The following is a 15,987-nucleotide window of genomic DNA, read 5'->3' as shown; positions in this document are numbered from 1 at the left end:
TTACATAGTATCAAATATATAATCCATCACTTAGTGAGTAAAGAAAATAAATTATGATGCTTAAGTCTGTCTCTTACAAATTTGCTTTCTACACTATTACTATTACTTTAGTTAAAAGTAATGTTAAAATCACTCGCTATAATATTGGATGTTTGTATGAATCTAGTTTATGCTTCCATCCCTGGAATGCCAGAACTAGGGATGGTATGGATGGGAGATATGATGGTACATGGAGAACCTACACACGAGCTTATGTTAGACCCTCGTCAAAGTGAAAGTCCATTCTTTTCTCATGGCTCTCATGCATATGAGGATCTTAGAAATCATCAAATTGCTCCTACAGCAATGGTACGATACTTAGCACCGCAATATTCTAACGAATGTTCAGAACCTGATGAAACCATGGAAACTATGGATACACAAGAGATGCAACAAGTGAGCCATATTTCTTGTAACAATAATACCTATAATATTATGCCGATTTCTTAATTATTATACAACTTTAAATTTATTTATTAGGAATATGACTCACAATCAGAAAGACAAGAAATGAGTGAATATTTAACGCTAGAAGATTATATGGCTGACGAGGATAGAGAACAGGTAGTAAGTAACGTAGCAACTCAAACTACTCATGACGGTTCACCGTTGCTACGAAATCGGAAAATAAAGCCTATAAAACATCCTGGCCTTATTTTAAAAACACCGATTGCTTATCAACCACATACTGATTTAAACTTCATTCCTATTCGTAAAGATGGCATAGGTAAGAATTGTAAAGCAGTATAATTTGCGTTTATTTATGTTTTTAACGCGTCGAACAATTTTTTTTTTTTCTTTATCCAGCTGTATGCGAAAAATGTGGTGCTATAGGAGTAAAACATGCATTCTATACAAAAGAACGAAGATTTTGTAGTAGAGCATGTGCACGTTCTTCAGAACATACTGCTTCCACTGCTGATTCAACTTATAGCCCATCATATCCAGTAGAACCAACAACAGCTATGAATGCTAAGTCTCCTACTAATACAAAATCTGCGAAAGATGTAAGTTTAATAGAGGTAGGAAAGAATGAAACTTATTCAATCAACAATTTTTTTTAGATAATAAAAAAAGAAATAGAATTGAGCGAACCTATCAAAGAAGAAGAAGAGAAAGTTATAGCAGAACCTGTAATGCCAGAAGATTTACCAGTACGAAGAAAAAGAACTGCAGAAATGGCTGGTTCTTATGACTGGACACCACATTTGGTTGAACCTGGATTTTGTGCTGCACCAGTATCTTGTTTTAAACATGTAAATCTTTTATGAAATTATTTTTTTTTTTACATTTTATTAAATAGACATATGTAAATTTTTAAGATTTAAATATGTAAATCTTAAGATAATTATCTACAAGTAATATGCCATGAAATTTTATTGATACAGGCACCTATATCCGAAATATGGGATAACATAACAGTGGGTATGAAAGTTGAAGTTGAAAATACTGACTGTGACGAAGTATGTGAAGCTTTTCCAGACTCTTTTTGGGTTGCAACTGTATTACGTATATCTGGATATAGAGCTTTGCTAAGGTATGAAGGATTTGGCCATAATGCGGATAAAGATTTTTGGGTATCACTTTGTTCTAACGACATTCACCCTGTTGGTTGGTGTGCTACAATCGGAAAACCACTTATACCACCAAACAGTAAATACCATATGATTATTTGTATTATATATTTATATTTAGTTTTGAAAATTTATATTATAAGAAAATGCTTGAAATTATACTATCATGAGATAAAACATAATCGCGTCTGTACTAGAAATACCATATAATATCATTTTATATTTTTTCACAGCAATTGCTAATAAGTACAAAGACTGGAAGGACTTTTTAAGGAGACGATTAACCGGTGCAAGGACATTAACAACTAATTTCTACAATAAAGTTAATGACAGTATGAAATCTCGCTTTAGATGCGGGCTTCATTTAGAAGTCGTAGATAAAAACAGAATTTCCCAAGTTAAAGTAGCTACAATACAGAAGATTGTTGGTAAGCGATTGCACGTGAGATATTATGATTCGCCACCCGAAGATAATGGTTTCTGGTGTCATGAAGACTCTCCTCTTATACATCCTGTTGGTTGGGCAAAGAGAGTAGGGCAATCGTTGGATGCATATCCCGAATATCTAGAACGTGTTTCAAAAGTAAAATTGTGCGAAGATGATGCTACAGATGGTCTTTTTCATGTGCCAAAGAATCATCATCTCCACCTTGGATATACCTTTAGAGAAGGAATGAAAATAGAAGCTATTGATCCACTTAATCTTTCTGCTATCTGTGCGGCCACAATTATGCAAGTTCTAAAAGAAGATTATATTATGATTCGTATCGATAGCTATGACGAAGATGCAAGTGGTGCTGATTGGTTTTGCTATCATTCATGTTCTCCCTGTATCTTTCCAATTGGGTTTTGTTCTCAGCATGGCCTACCACTTACACCACCAAAAGGTTATGATTCAACCACGTTTACATGGGATACATATTTGATAGAAACAAACACGATACCAGCACCTGTACAGTTATTTAACAGGGTAATTAATATAATAACATAAACCGAAGTTTGAATTGTATCAAAATGTTTGAAAAAATAACATCAACATTGTATCGTAGGAAATACCGCAACATGGATTCATCGAAGGTATGAGGCTTGAAGCTGCTGATTTGATGGACCCTAGATTAGTATGTGTTGCTACCATTACCAGAGTGATCGGTCGGTTGTTAAGGGTACATTTTGATGGTTGGGAGGATGAATATGATCAATGGTTAGATTGTCAAAGTCCAGATATTTATCCAGTTGGTTGGTGTGATCTTGTGGATCATAAATTAGAGGGGCCCCGTGTACTCACTAAACACACTAGTCCTACTGGTACTTATTTATATGCTAATATATATATATATACATATGTATATTTATTTAATACTAATTTATATATATTTAATGATCATCATATGATTAGATTGATCTAGATATTTTTTCTCTGTTTATACACAAGTATTATTTCCTTGTAGTAAAATCACCAAGAGGCCTTAAACGTAAAGCTAAGAGAAAACTAAAAAAAGGAAGCAAGGTATCTTGCGCAAAAAATATACTACCTCGTCACAGCGAACGCATTAGTATGGCACGTGAACGTGAACGAGAATTAGAACCAGCACAAGGCACAAAAATTGAACGAGAACGTGATCTTGAGAGTTTACCGGAACAAGGAAGTAGAGAGCCGGAACCGGCAGAAGAACCCGCTGGTCCTGATCAAACTTTACCTAGTCCAACAAGTGGGCAAGGTCAAGCATTGAGCGATACACAAAGTGATGTGCAAAGTCCTCCACCACCCAAAGAGAGAACTGCAACATCATATATTAATGTAATTTTTAGTTTCGATTATAACATTCGCTGTTATAAAAAACAATATTAGAAGAATAATTTAAAAATTGTTCGTTTTAGGTAACTTCAGCAAATACAAAATATATTCCAAGGTTAGCAGATGTTGTTCCAAAGGGTTCAGATTGTGGTGATTTGGTACCATCCGAATGGAATGTTTTTGACGTTGCTCAATTTCTCCGTGTCAATGATTGTGCAACATACTGTGACAATTTTAGCAAACGCAAAATTGATGGAAAGACTTTGCTAAATCTTACAAAGGACCAAATAATAAACCTAACAGGTTTCAAAGTTGGACCTTCTTTAAAAATTTTTGATCTTATTCAGCAATTAAAAATCAAAGTAAATCCAGCTCAGGAAAGATTGAAACTAGGACTGAAAAAATTATTATAACATACCTAGTATATAGCTGATATTATGATAAGTTCCAACTGAAATAGATTAAACATGGATTTACAGGTAAGGCATATGGATACGTTTGACTCGTCATATGTTATATTTGAGTTGCATTCTGTTTAATAGTCTCTTTTATCTTAATATATATTCTTAATAATAGATATCCTGGCAATGATTTGTCTCAGCAAATAATGAAATATCTTTTTTTTTTTTCTTTTTTTTTTTCTTTTTTTTTTTTATAATGTATTCTATAAAACAGGACAGTTTCTTATTGGATAAAAAATTGTAAAATAATTAGAATATCTTGTGCAGCAAACCATTTGAAATCAAAATTATGTACAGAATAATACAAAATACTTCATATAACCTTGATATGTAGATAAGATTTTATATATGCATTTTGAATTTGTTTGTATTTATAAATATGTGATTTATTTTACATAACAGGTTTTCATTCTAGTGAGTTCTTTTCCCTGTATTGCCATAATTTGTAAATCCATGAGTCAGTTAAATCGATTGAATATAAATGCACCAGCCATTTATCGGTAAAGTCACAAAGAAACGTTTTTCATTGAAATAGAATTAGTAACGAAATGTAAGAAATATACAAATTCTGTATTACAGATTACAAGTAGACAAAGTAAGTCAAATAAGATAAAATAATGTAATATGATAAAGTACAAAATAGTATTTGTTTGTCGATGATATAATTTCATAAATAATTATGACTATCAAAGTATCATTGATATCTGAATTATTCAGTATAGTTTAATGACCTTTATTGATTTGTGCCAGATTACAATTTCCATTGATGTATTTGTATATAGCTAATGGAATGGTAAGTTATCAACTTTTCTGCTTGTAAATATTATTTTTAGAACAATACAATATTGATACATTTGTGACAAATAAAAAAAGTTAGTTGGTGTTAATTGCATAAGACAATTATTACCAATCGGCTGATGCATTTGTATGATCGTACATTAAGATACGCAATATTCACGCGCAACTTGTCAATACAGTGAATCAAAGAAAATAGATAAAATATAAGAGTAATTCAGCTTTGACTCATAAAATACTATTTTAGTACCACAGAGTAACACAGGTTACTCTTATTATTTATTCACTGCTCTTGAAATCATTGTAGCAATTAACTCGAACTTGTACCTTATATCCGGCATTTAAAAAACATTCTGTTGGTAAATACATACACGTAAATAATCCATTGATTGTACAACCTTCTCACGAACGAGTAATCGCTAAGTTACAATTTAAATGTGAACTTCAAACATGTGAACTGGATCTAGCAAAGCATATGAAAATTTTGCATTTGGGTTAATAAAGAAATTGTTTGAATATATTATGAAATACAGTATGATGTTCAGAATAGAAAAAAAATTTATCACAATGTTCGTATTAAAATATAAAAGATATATTAATTTTCTTTTATATTTTGCAGATTCTTAAAATTTAAGAAATGTGTATTCTAGGACAAATTAGGAAATGTTAGCAAAATATATATATAGGATTGTTACAATCCGATCCTTTTTTTTCATGATAAGGCATAAATGTTTTTTGATTAATTAAATAGCAAGTTCACACAAAATGAAATAGGGAAAGCAAAACATCTAAAATATTTATTCTATCTTCGTTGTTTAACAATGCGACTACAAGTACAAAACGCCATTATAGCCATAAAATTTGGATTACAACAATTTAACTGGTTTAAAGCCAAAGTTAGGATAAAGAAAATCAGTCGCGAGACTCAGATATAGGGTTTTAAAAATATGAGAAAAGATTTTAAAAAATGTTTTTTGACAGCTGCCAAAGTTTTCAAAAATTTTTATTCAAGAATAGTATGACTCTCACATAAAATCTACAACAACCCAAATATTTGAGTATCATATAATGTATACATACTACAACATCTGCATAGTATTACTGCAATCATTAAATAGACGTTATTAACAGGATACAAAAGAAACACGAGTAAAAGGATATATGGTGTGGGGAAATATAAGTCATTGATCATAAAAGTAAATTATACATAGATTATAAATGCAGCCTGTGATATTTGCTGCGGTAAAAAGTAGAAATTTTGTTGTTTGCTCTTACAAAGACATAATCTATTTCCATATATGCAGTCTGCATATATTGCCTGGGTCTATTTTAAAAGTAGTAGACAAAAAAAATTAAAATATGCATTGTAAATTATCTATTCATATTTTGATGCCTCGTTCTAAATTTGCGGTTTGCTTTGCATATGTTAAACTTATATTAAGTAGCATACGTGAAAACAAAAATAGATTATTTAAAACAAGCTAGAAGCACAGAAACTATATTCATAATTGTAACCCATAGGCAATTACATCGGTCACTTATCGTCTATTAAGTGTAATATAGTTCTTTTTACTTATGGTTCGAGCTATGGGGAATAAATATGAATACAGTTGACAAATTTGAACGATAATCGATAAAAGTATTTATCAGTATGATAGATTTGAAGCGAATCTTCATTTACACTATTTTCTTTTTTTCTATAAGCTTATTAATACATATATTTCTTTTTTATAAGAGTAAGTAAGAATTGATTAAGGATTAATGTTTTACACATATTGTAAAGAAACATGCAAATAATGATGGAAGTACATTGTTTACATAAAATAGTGTAAGCGTTGTTCCATTCGCGTAAAGTACCATTCCATATAAATCATAGTAAGGAATTATAAACTTTTAAGCGCATCGTATTTATAACAACGAGAAGAGAAAGAAAAGAAATATTTCATTTTATTTCGCATAATAAAAGATAATAAAAAACGAATGTTGAGAAACGGTGGTAGCACGGTGCATTCGAACTACGTACATTTCCTTCTATCTTCGTCATATTCCAAATAAAATGGTTAACGTTAAGTACGTATAAAGTTTAGGAAGTTTCAAGCAAATATCGAATTACCTAATAGCAGATTTGAAATTTGTGCATGCATACTCTATAAAGCCCGCGGAAGATGTTTTTATCGCTCGATCTTTATGACCGAAGGAAAAGTACGTCGAATCTCGAAGTTTATAGATCGCGAATGAAAAGTGCGCGAATCTTATATATTTTTATTATAGGACGTCGTGAAAGACGCGTGGTAAAGCTTGGCAAAACGCATGCCCCGCATATATCAGTATGCGCGCTCGAGTACGCGCGTACTCGCGAGCTCTCATCGTTGATGATTCTCACGTTACGTGGCGCTGCTCTCTTTTCACTCGTGTAATCGTGACGAGAGAAGATAACGAAGGAAGCGCCGGTAGGGAGTGGAGAAGGGAGAGGAGTAGCACCTAACGAGCAGCAGCACTATTCTAGGCTTTCTCGACTATAGATCTCTATATGTATGCGCGCGGGCGTATACGCGACGGCGCGGCACAAGGATTGCCGCGAGGTGGGGGTACTGGCGTATTCTATGGGCGGAGCCTCCGCCAGCTGGCAGATGTTTCCCGCGCGGCCGTATCATTCCTTTAGCGTAAAGCTGCGCGACGTGAAAATAGTTCCTGTCGGACGATCGAAGTATCTGAGTAAGGACGGTGATAGGAAAGGAAAGAAAACTTGAACACGGGGTGCGCGGCGCCAAGCTTTAGTCGCGCGCGTCAGAGAGAGAGGGAGAGAGAGAGAGAGAAGGAAAGAAAATAAGAAGAGGAGGGACGAGCCAGCTTCGGATTGGTCCGAAGTAAGGGTCCTCGATATCAGGGTAGCGCGAAGCGCGCGAATCGCCCCGAGCGCGGGCCATCGAACTTCTTGAGAGAGAAGGGAGTCTATACATGTGTGTATGCGTGTATGAGAGAGAGAGAGAGAGAGAGAGACTAGATTTTCGAAGGGTGACGTAATCGTCCCGAGTCTCACGCACGCTCGTCAATGCGTCGCTTCGTCGCTTTGAGTTGGTGCGGCTTTCGTACGGGAAGGTGTGCCGTTTTCGATACACGATTTCGTGTCCTTGACATATCGCGAGGCCAAGTGTAAAAGAGTTTTCTTCGTGTGGTCGCAGCATGTTTCTGGCGGTGTGCTTTGGTAAAACGGTACTACGCGGTGCGACATGTCGGAATGAGAGAGCAAAGCGTTACGTACATTCAACGATGCGATCACGGTAAGCACACTGTGTGTCGATAACTACGATAGCGTGCGTGCTACTACCGGTGTGTTACTTTTCCGATATATTCGTGGGTGTTGGAAAGAATTTCAAAGTATTTTACGTTTTCAACGATCGTCGATTCACGCGATCGTTCATCGTGAATTAAATTCGATAAAAGACGAACCGAAGACGAATAGAAAAGAGGTGTGGCAAGAAGAAAGAAAGAAAGAAAGAAGAAAAGAAAGAAAGAAAGAAAAAAAAGGAAGAGAGAAAGAAAAGAAAAGTCAAGACAGTGCGGTAGGATAGAACAGGAGTGGAAAAAAAGTGAAACAGTTTGAAGGAGGGAGAAAGTACGATAGTCGAGAAAGCCGGCGAGAAGACATCCGAGATAGAGGGCGCTCGACGGGCCCGGCGTCTACGGACGGCCCTGAAACCGGCGGCGGCGGAGTGATTCGCGACGCGTCGTGGGGGCCCTCAGCTGTTTCCCGCCAAAGATCGCCATTACAAAACGCGTTCGGCCGTTGTGTGTGAGAGGATCGCGCGCGCCGTAGTGACTGGTTCAATGGTGGAATATCTCAGTGCATTGCCACTATAGTCGTGACGAGTCCGCTCGTTTTATCGTCGACGTCTGGACATCGTCTTCGTCGTGTCGGTTGGGGTTCGTTTCTAACGAGCGAGGTCTTGTAAAAGAAGGTGAGAGAAAGAAAGAGAGAAAGGGGGTAAAGAAAGAGACAGACAGAGAGAGAGAGAGAGAGAGAGAGAGAGAGAGAGGAGAGGGAGGGAGGGATAGGGACAGAGAGAGTTCTCGTCTGTCGCGTATCACGCGTAGACATAAGCGCGTAACAATTCGCCGTCGTGTCAAGGAGAGCGTGCGCGCGCGCGCGCGTTCTCTCTTTCCGGGCCGTAGTGGAGTGTGTCGTCGTGCGAGAGGTGGAAGAAGAAGAAGAAGAAGAAAAGGAGGAGGAGGAGGAGGAGGAAGAAGAAGAAGAGGAGGCGGCGGCAGCAGCGGTGGAGGAGGAGGAGGCGGAAGCGACGTTTTCTCGCGTCTACCGCGACAACGGCGGCTGCTGCTGGGAGCTGGTGGAGTCGCGGGCCGGGATTCTCGGTGCGCTGCAAGATATGTCAGTGTTCACTGCCGACGATCGGATTTTGCTCGAGGAAATCGTCGAGGCGAGCACCGAGGAACACGAGGCTGAACTCTGTGGGTTAGTAAAAATATTATTTTATTCGAGGCATTACTCCGATCTCATCTCGTCCTAATCGATGCCAATAGTCGATCGCACATTCTAAGAGAATGAGAGAATCGAGATAAAAAGAGAGAAAAGGAAAGCGCGCCAACGTGTGCGTTCCTTCTTTCTCTCCCTCTCTCTCTCTCTCTCTTTCTCGCTATAGTTACACGTCCCAGCCCTTTCCATCGGCCGTTCTTCCTCACCGAACCTCTTTGCCAATGCGTCTTTCCCCTTCTTTCTCCATCTCTTCTCCCACTACCGTACCACCGGTTCTCTCTTTCTACCTTTGGGTATACATATAATGCGTGACGCGTCTCTATCGCGAGAAGTCCCTGTAGTAGTTCTTTCTCCCTCCCTCCCTCTCTCTCTCTCTCTCTCTCTCTCTCTCTTCCTTCCCCCTTTCCATTCTTACTCGTTCTTCCGTTTCGCGGACGACAAGGTATCTTCGGGCGACGCTTATCGGCTCTGTTCGGCCCTCCTCGCGAGTTCGACAAGGAAAGAGATTGCCTTCTCTCTACCAAAGCCAACAGTTTACCGTCCTCCTCGATGACCAGCTGTTAGAAGCCGGCCGGCCGGCCGGCGTTTTAACCTGCGTCGTTCCTTTTCGTTCCTCTCGCGCTTGCGACCTATTAGCGTTCTCTTTCCATCCTCTCTTCCCTCTTCTCTCTTCTTTACTTCCCTCTCTCTTTGAACCCCTCCTCTCCTTCTCCTCCTCCTCCTTCTCCTCTTTCGTCCTCTTCCTTACTTTCCTCTCTCCCCTCTCTTCCCCTCTCCCTATCCCTTCCATCATCGTTCCCTTGCCGCGTCTTTCTTGGCTTTTGTCCTCTCTCTTTCTCTCTCTCTCTCTCCTTTCTCTCCCTCCCCTCTCTCTGTCTCTCCTTCCTTTTTTATTCGTCCCGTCCTTTATGTTTTGCAAATCTCGAGTGAACGAGCGCGCTCGCGTACGCTCGCGAGAAAGCGTCGTGAATTTGTACGCCGGCCATGGGTTCACGCCCAAACAAGTATGGCGCGGACAGTCGACGGTCGATTGTTTTTCTTCTTTCTTTCTTTCTTTCTTTTTTTTCTTCCTTTCTTTCTTTTTTTTCTTTTTTCTTTCTTTTTTTCTTTCTCTGTATTTCTCTCTCTCTCTCTCTCTCTCTCTTCTTTTTTCTTTCTCTCCCTTTTTCTTTTATTTTTTTCTTCCTTCCTTCCTTCCTTCCTTTTATTATCTTTTCTTTTACGAGACACCTCATGAATTATTACGTTCGTCCTAATATACACACGACTCCGTAAACGCTTGATATCTACCGATTAATCTGTATTTTTTATTCCTTTTTTCTTTCCTTCCTCTTTCATCCAAACTATATTTAACGTTTTTTTTTCGAGTATTTATTTTAACATTTGTTTTTTATTTCTCAATCGTTTTCTCTCTCTCTCTCTCTCTCTCTCTCTCTCTCTCTCTCTCTCTCTTTCTTTCTCTCTTTTTTTTTGTTTCTATCTCGAGTCTCTCTTACATCATTGCTAACTTCTCTTCTTTGCGTGCAGACTTCTTTTTCGAAAAGTTATTTTTTAACCGGTGGAAAATAGCTTCGGTTAAAAGATTCTTTTTTATTTTATTTTATTATGTTTTGTTTTATTTTATTTTATTTTATTATGTTTTGTTTTATTTTATTTTATTTTATTTTATTCTATCTTTATTTCTTGAAGTAAAACGTCGAAGTTAGAAAAATCTCTTTGGTGATCTTGCAATACGATTATGAAACGTTCTGTATATTTAGAAAATAAAAAGTTCGGAAGTTTGTTTTTCTTTTTTTCTTTTTTCTTTTTTTCGTTTGTTAAGTAATTCAATAATACGGACCGATTCGAGGAAACTTCTCGTCAGTAGAACAGCACTATACGTTGACGCGTTTAGAAATTCTTTCAGACGAGTAATTTTTATTCTTTGGTAAAATTATTTACGGTATTCTACGAAAGTTAATTAAATTGCGAAGGACGATTATATGTTAAAAGATAGTAACTTTCTAACGAACTTTCTATTTAGATTATGTCAAGGACGATTTTGTTATTAACAGAATATACGAAAGACAATAAGTTCAGAAAACGTATATATATACATACAAGCAAGCACACACGCATTTACATCTTGAAAAACTATAAATCTTTTTCCAACAACTGGATAATATATTAAAAAAATTTGACATTTGTAAAATGTTTAGTTCGTAGTTTTCTTCTTTTTCCCCTTTTCTTTTTTCCTTTTTCTTCGTTTATCGCTTCGTTGTTACTATTTTAACGATTTTTAAAAATGTTCGACATATCTCATATAGCACATTAATTTTTCCGTATCTACATACCAAACAATTATAATTGTTATATCCAGAAAATGTTATACAATTTTGTAAGAAATTTTTCGAATATTTCTTTGAGATATTGCTTTCGAAGTTTCATAATACGTACGTACGTATACAATCGCACACACACATACACAAACATATATATATATATGATTGGAGATTTTTCCTCGTAAGAGACGATTCGAGCTAACGATAAGAGCTAACATAAGAGAAAAACAGTGGTTAGGAAGAAAGAGAGAAGAAGAGTGAGAGAAAAAGATAGATTGACGTGGGGAAGGCGGGAATAAAGAAGGTGAGCGATAACAGAGGAAGGAAAAAGCGCGCGAGTTCTTTATCGTGTCGAAGAAGAAAAAGTAGTAGTAGTAGTAGTAGTAGTAGTAGAGGTAGTATTATAGTAGTAATAGTAGTAGTAGTAGTATAGAAGAAGAGATACCGAGTGGCCAACGGACAGACAGAACGATAGACAGAGATCGGCCGTTATACCACGGCCGCGTTACGTAAAAGCCGCGTTTGTTACACAATAATCGACTCTTCTATAAATAACTCGAAGCACACCGTGCTTCGGCTCGATTCCTTGTTTACATATGTTTGACATCGTCGCGACGCGACACGATGCGATGCTCGTAGTCAGCTCAATTGGTGGCCTAGCATAAAGCGTTCCTTTTAAGAGATGAATCATAAATGATCGCGTAACGTTGATGATGATGATGATGATGATGATGATGATGATGATGATGATGATGATGATGATGATGATGATGATGATAATGGCGATGGTGGTGATAATGATGATGATGATGGGAAGAACGCGAGAGAGGACGAATAGAGTTCGTAGAAATATTATTTGTTTGCTTTTCTTTTTGTTTTTCTTACGTATTACTTGGCCTTTTCTAATCGTTCATATCGATCTAATCTCGATCGGAACGAAAGAGAAAAATGAAAAAAATATCTTCTTTGTTTTTGAGTCTTAACGCGTTGAATGGATGAATGGAAGAACAATTATTTTTTTATTCTTTTTTTTTTATTTTGTTATTTTTCTTATTCGAAAGAAAGGGCGTTTCCTGCGAAAGGAAATTTATTTCCGTTTCTGAAAATTATTAGATGAAAAATGTTCAGAAAAGATTCGCAGATACTTTTCGAGTAAACGTATAACATAATTTAAATCTTATTTTTCTTTCCCCCCTAGAAACCACAGAGTACTTACCCTAAACATGTCGAAGCGACAACGAATTCTCGTGTGTCACGTGGAATCATAAAAGTTTCGTCCCTTTCGTCCTGCCGCACTTTACAGTTTTCCCCCATTTTCCGAGCAAAGATAAAATAGAGTTGTAAATAAGGTCGGTAGAAAAGTTGGAAACATGGTGTATGGCAATATCGAATATCGCACGTTATAACAGTATTATCATTTTATTTTCAAGAAAGATTTTTTAATGAATATCATAATGTAATATTTATGTTTATTATTGACAATATAGTAGGTGTTTGGGTATTGTGCGTAATTAATAATATCAATGCACGCAACATACCTCAACTATATTTGTATTTTTGTAAAAAATTATTATATGAATAAATATGAAAATGAATAGTAATAATGTAAAATTTTATTTTTATTTTAAAAGTAAAGAAGAAACAAAGATTTTGTTATTGTCGAGTAAAATCCATGAAAATTTTGTGACTTTTAGAGTTGCAAATGTACTTTAACGTTTTATTATAATTAAGTAAAATTTATGAAAATTTTGCAACTCTTACATATTCAACTGGTATATATGAATATGTTAAAATCGATCGTCTCGGTATTTTCTTATCCTATCGGAAAGGTATAGGTGTACGACCTCTTTGTGGTTTGTACACGGAAAGAATCGTTGGGATGTCACGTCGTTGCACCGCATTCATTTTGCACTTTTCCGGCCTCGTCTAGGAATGGGCTTAACACCTGTCGCAACTGTATAATATGTCGCTATCTCATTACGGGACATACATATATTCTTGTAAAGTGTTAAATACGTTAAAGTTGGGATAGTTTTTTTGAGCTTCTTCAAAGGTTCATACCGTGTAAATTCGATCGCTTTTAAAAGTAACCTTCCGTATTTAAAATGTTACCGAACGAACGTGTTACAAATTTTAGTAATAATAACTAGAAATATTTTAAAGATATTGAATATTTTTCATAGTCATTCGAGTAGCGTAATAAATAATTATTTTATTTGCTCTTTTGTCAGTCATATAAATTAAAAAAAATATCACATACTCTTGTGTATATGTGTGTATTCATTTATATTTATGCAGATATAACATTCTCTATTTTCTTTTTCTTTGTTTTTGATAAATTGCAAGGTAAACAATGGCTGGTATAATAAATTAAAAGAGAGACGTAGAGAGAGAGAGAGAGAGAGAGAGAGAGAGAGAGAGAGAGAGAGAGAGAGAGAGAGAGAGAGAAATTTATCTTTTAAAGAAAACACGTGAGGGTTTGGAATAGACAAAGGAAATAAATTGATTTAAAAATTAACTCGTTGATTTGCTACCGCGCCGTGCAAGAAATAAATATATTGAAAAATTCCTTCATAGAGAAATTATTTACCGCATCTCTGGAAGAGGATTCGCGAAAGATACGAGTGCATAATCTCGAACGGACCGGCGATGAGTTCCGGCGGGCCTCCGCCAGCAGACAACAATGGTTTCTCTGTTGACCTCTCACGCTCCATATACTGTCGTGCAACTCGAAGCCGCGTTACACGTGCGTCGTGGCTCGTAAGGAAAAGGAAGAGGAGAAGGAGGATGAAGAGGGTGCGGCAGGATTAACGCCTTCTATCTCGCGTAGAGACTTCCTTTCTCTCTTTCTTTTTGCTACGTAATGTTACGCGTGGGTGAAGTTAACGCCCTCCCCCGTCACTACTATTTCATTATAAAACAAATAACGCGCGAGTGTGACCCGTAAAGTGTATTAATTTTCTGCAATAAATTGCAATGGAATTTGATTTGGAAAAAGAAAAAAAAAATCATTTTTATATTATGCGAACGTAAGGGATAAAATTATTTTATAAATAAAAGAAACGCAAGAAGGAGAGAAAGAAAGAAAGAATAAGGGAAAAAAAAAGTAAGAAAAAAGTAAAAAACGAAAGAAAGACGTAGCGTAGACGACTCGACGTGGCGCCCATCGGATTGTGACTTACGTCACACTGCTAAATATATGCCCGGTCGTTCTCAATCTCATCCCCATTCTTGAACCGCGTTCCATCCCGTATAAGATAGCATGATCCCATGACTGAACAATCTATGCGTCTTTTTAGCTTACGTATTTTCTTTTTTTTTCTGTTCTTTTCTTTACCGTTCTATTCCTTTTCTTTCTTTTCTTTTCCTTTCTTTTCTTTTCTTTTCTTTTCTTTTTGGTAGTTCTTTCTTATTTTTTCTTCATTTTTTTCTTCCCCTTTTCACGTGTCTTTTGTTATCCCTTCATCCCTGTCTTATAGCAATCAAGATCATTGTGCGGTTTTAATACCTGTATCTATAGAAGATACGAATTTAGGGACCGGATGAATAGGGAGGGATACCTGTATAAAATTACTGTGAATTTAATGGTTAAGATCAAAGGTGGTTAACAAGGGTGGTTTTATTATATGATCATTACACGTATAAATACACAATAAAAATATCATATTTATGCGAAATGAATTATTATTAGGCGTTAATCCGATTCGAAGATCATACCGATGCATACTATAAGCGCATCTTCTCTGTTCTTATTTTCTGTTTGTTATCGGTATGAACTATCAATCTTTATCAATCGGTTGTGATACGACTAGATAGAGTAATCGTAAATATACGGATAGGATTCTTTCTTCGAGTGTACGTAAAAGGAAGGGGACCGTTATCGCGGTTTATTTTTACAAACGTTTGAGCATTCCAGTTTCCTATTTTTTTTTTATCTTCCTGTCTATACAAATATCGAATTTGTATCAAGATTGATGACATATAATCATAGTTGACTCTCTGTCATTTATTGTACGTTGAAAAAAAAAAATGTTATGATTGTTAGTATAGTTTTATGATAGCTAAACATTATATCTTTTTATTACCGATACTTATTTATTTAATTTCAATCATATAACATCTTCATTCAGAGTTACAATAATTTAGTGTCTATAATGATTTATAAACTACTATTTTAAAACTCTTATACCTATCCTGTAAGAGAGCTTATGGACGGAAGGTTGTATAAATTTAGCTCCTTAAATTTTTAAATTCGTTTTATTCTGGTCTACTACTTGTGTGTAAGCGTATTAGAAATTCCAGAAGCACATCAAACATCTGGCTTTTCGTTTCGCCCATTTAAAAGATCGTGATATTTCAGTTTGAAATGATTAGAGTGATCTCGACGTGTTAGTATAAATTCATGCTGAAACGGAGTTACAGAGAAAGAAATAAGACAAGAATGAAAGAAAAAGAAAAAAAAAAAGAAAAGAAAAGAAAAAAAAGCACAGACGTATTAGTCTCTTAGTAA

General features: G+C 36.0%; 2 protein-coding genes across 2 annotated transcripts in view; both read left to right on the top strand.

Annotated features, from left to right (window-relative positions):
• Positions 1–105: 105 nt before the first annotated feature.
• LOC122631333 (polycomb protein Sfmbt-like) lies at positions 106–4,035 on the top strand. Its single transcript, XM_043816922.1, has 9 exons — positions 106–435; positions 520–766; positions 847–1,046; positions 1,104–1,295; positions 1,428–1,692; positions 1,847–2,583; positions 2,663–2,918; positions 3,062–3,411; positions 3,492–4,035. Exons 1-9 carry the CDS (start codon positions 121–123, stop codon positions 3,819–3,821), a joined length of 2,892 nt encoding a protein of 963 aa, XP_043672857.1. The 5' UTR covers positions 106–120; the 3' UTR covers positions 3,822–4,035.
• Positions 4,036–7,309: 3,274 nt separating this feature from the next.
• LOC122631334 (helix-loop-helix protein 11) overlaps positions 7,310–15,987 on the top strand; it is a 56,960-nt gene continuing 48,282 nt past the window's right edge. Inside the window, exon 1 of the mRNA XM_043816923.1 lies at positions 7,310–9,135. Within this exon, the coding sequence (XP_043672858.1) occupies positions 9,050–9,135 (86 nt within the window). The 5' untranslated portion in view covers positions 7,310–9,049. The remainder of the gene's footprint in view (positions 9,136–15,987) is intronic.

The sequence above is a fragment of the Vespula pensylvanica genome, chromosome 8 (genome assembly GCF_014466175.1).
Source record: "Vespula pensylvanica isolate Volc-1 chromosome 8, ASM1446617v1, whole genome shotgun sequence".
NCBI classification, from domain to species: Eukaryota; Metazoa; Arthropoda; class Insecta; order Hymenoptera; family Vespidae; genus Vespula; species Vespula pensylvanica.
This window is presented reverse-complemented; position numbering and strand designations above follow the sequence as displayed.

Excerpts from the sequence above, each read along its gene's own strand:
- LOC122631333 (XM_043816922.1), top strand. The coding sequence starts at position 121 with ATGTTAAAATCACTCGCTATAATATTGGATGTTTGTATGAATCTAGTT. Across the intron at positions 1,693-1,846 it reads ACCACTTATACCACCAAACA|CAATTGCTAATAAGTACAAA; the intron begins GTAAATACCATA and ends ATTTTTTCACAG. Across the intron at positions 2,584-2,662 it reads CTGTACAGTTATTTAACAGG|GAAATACCGCAACATGGATT; the intron begins GTAATTAATATA and ends ATTGTATCGTAG.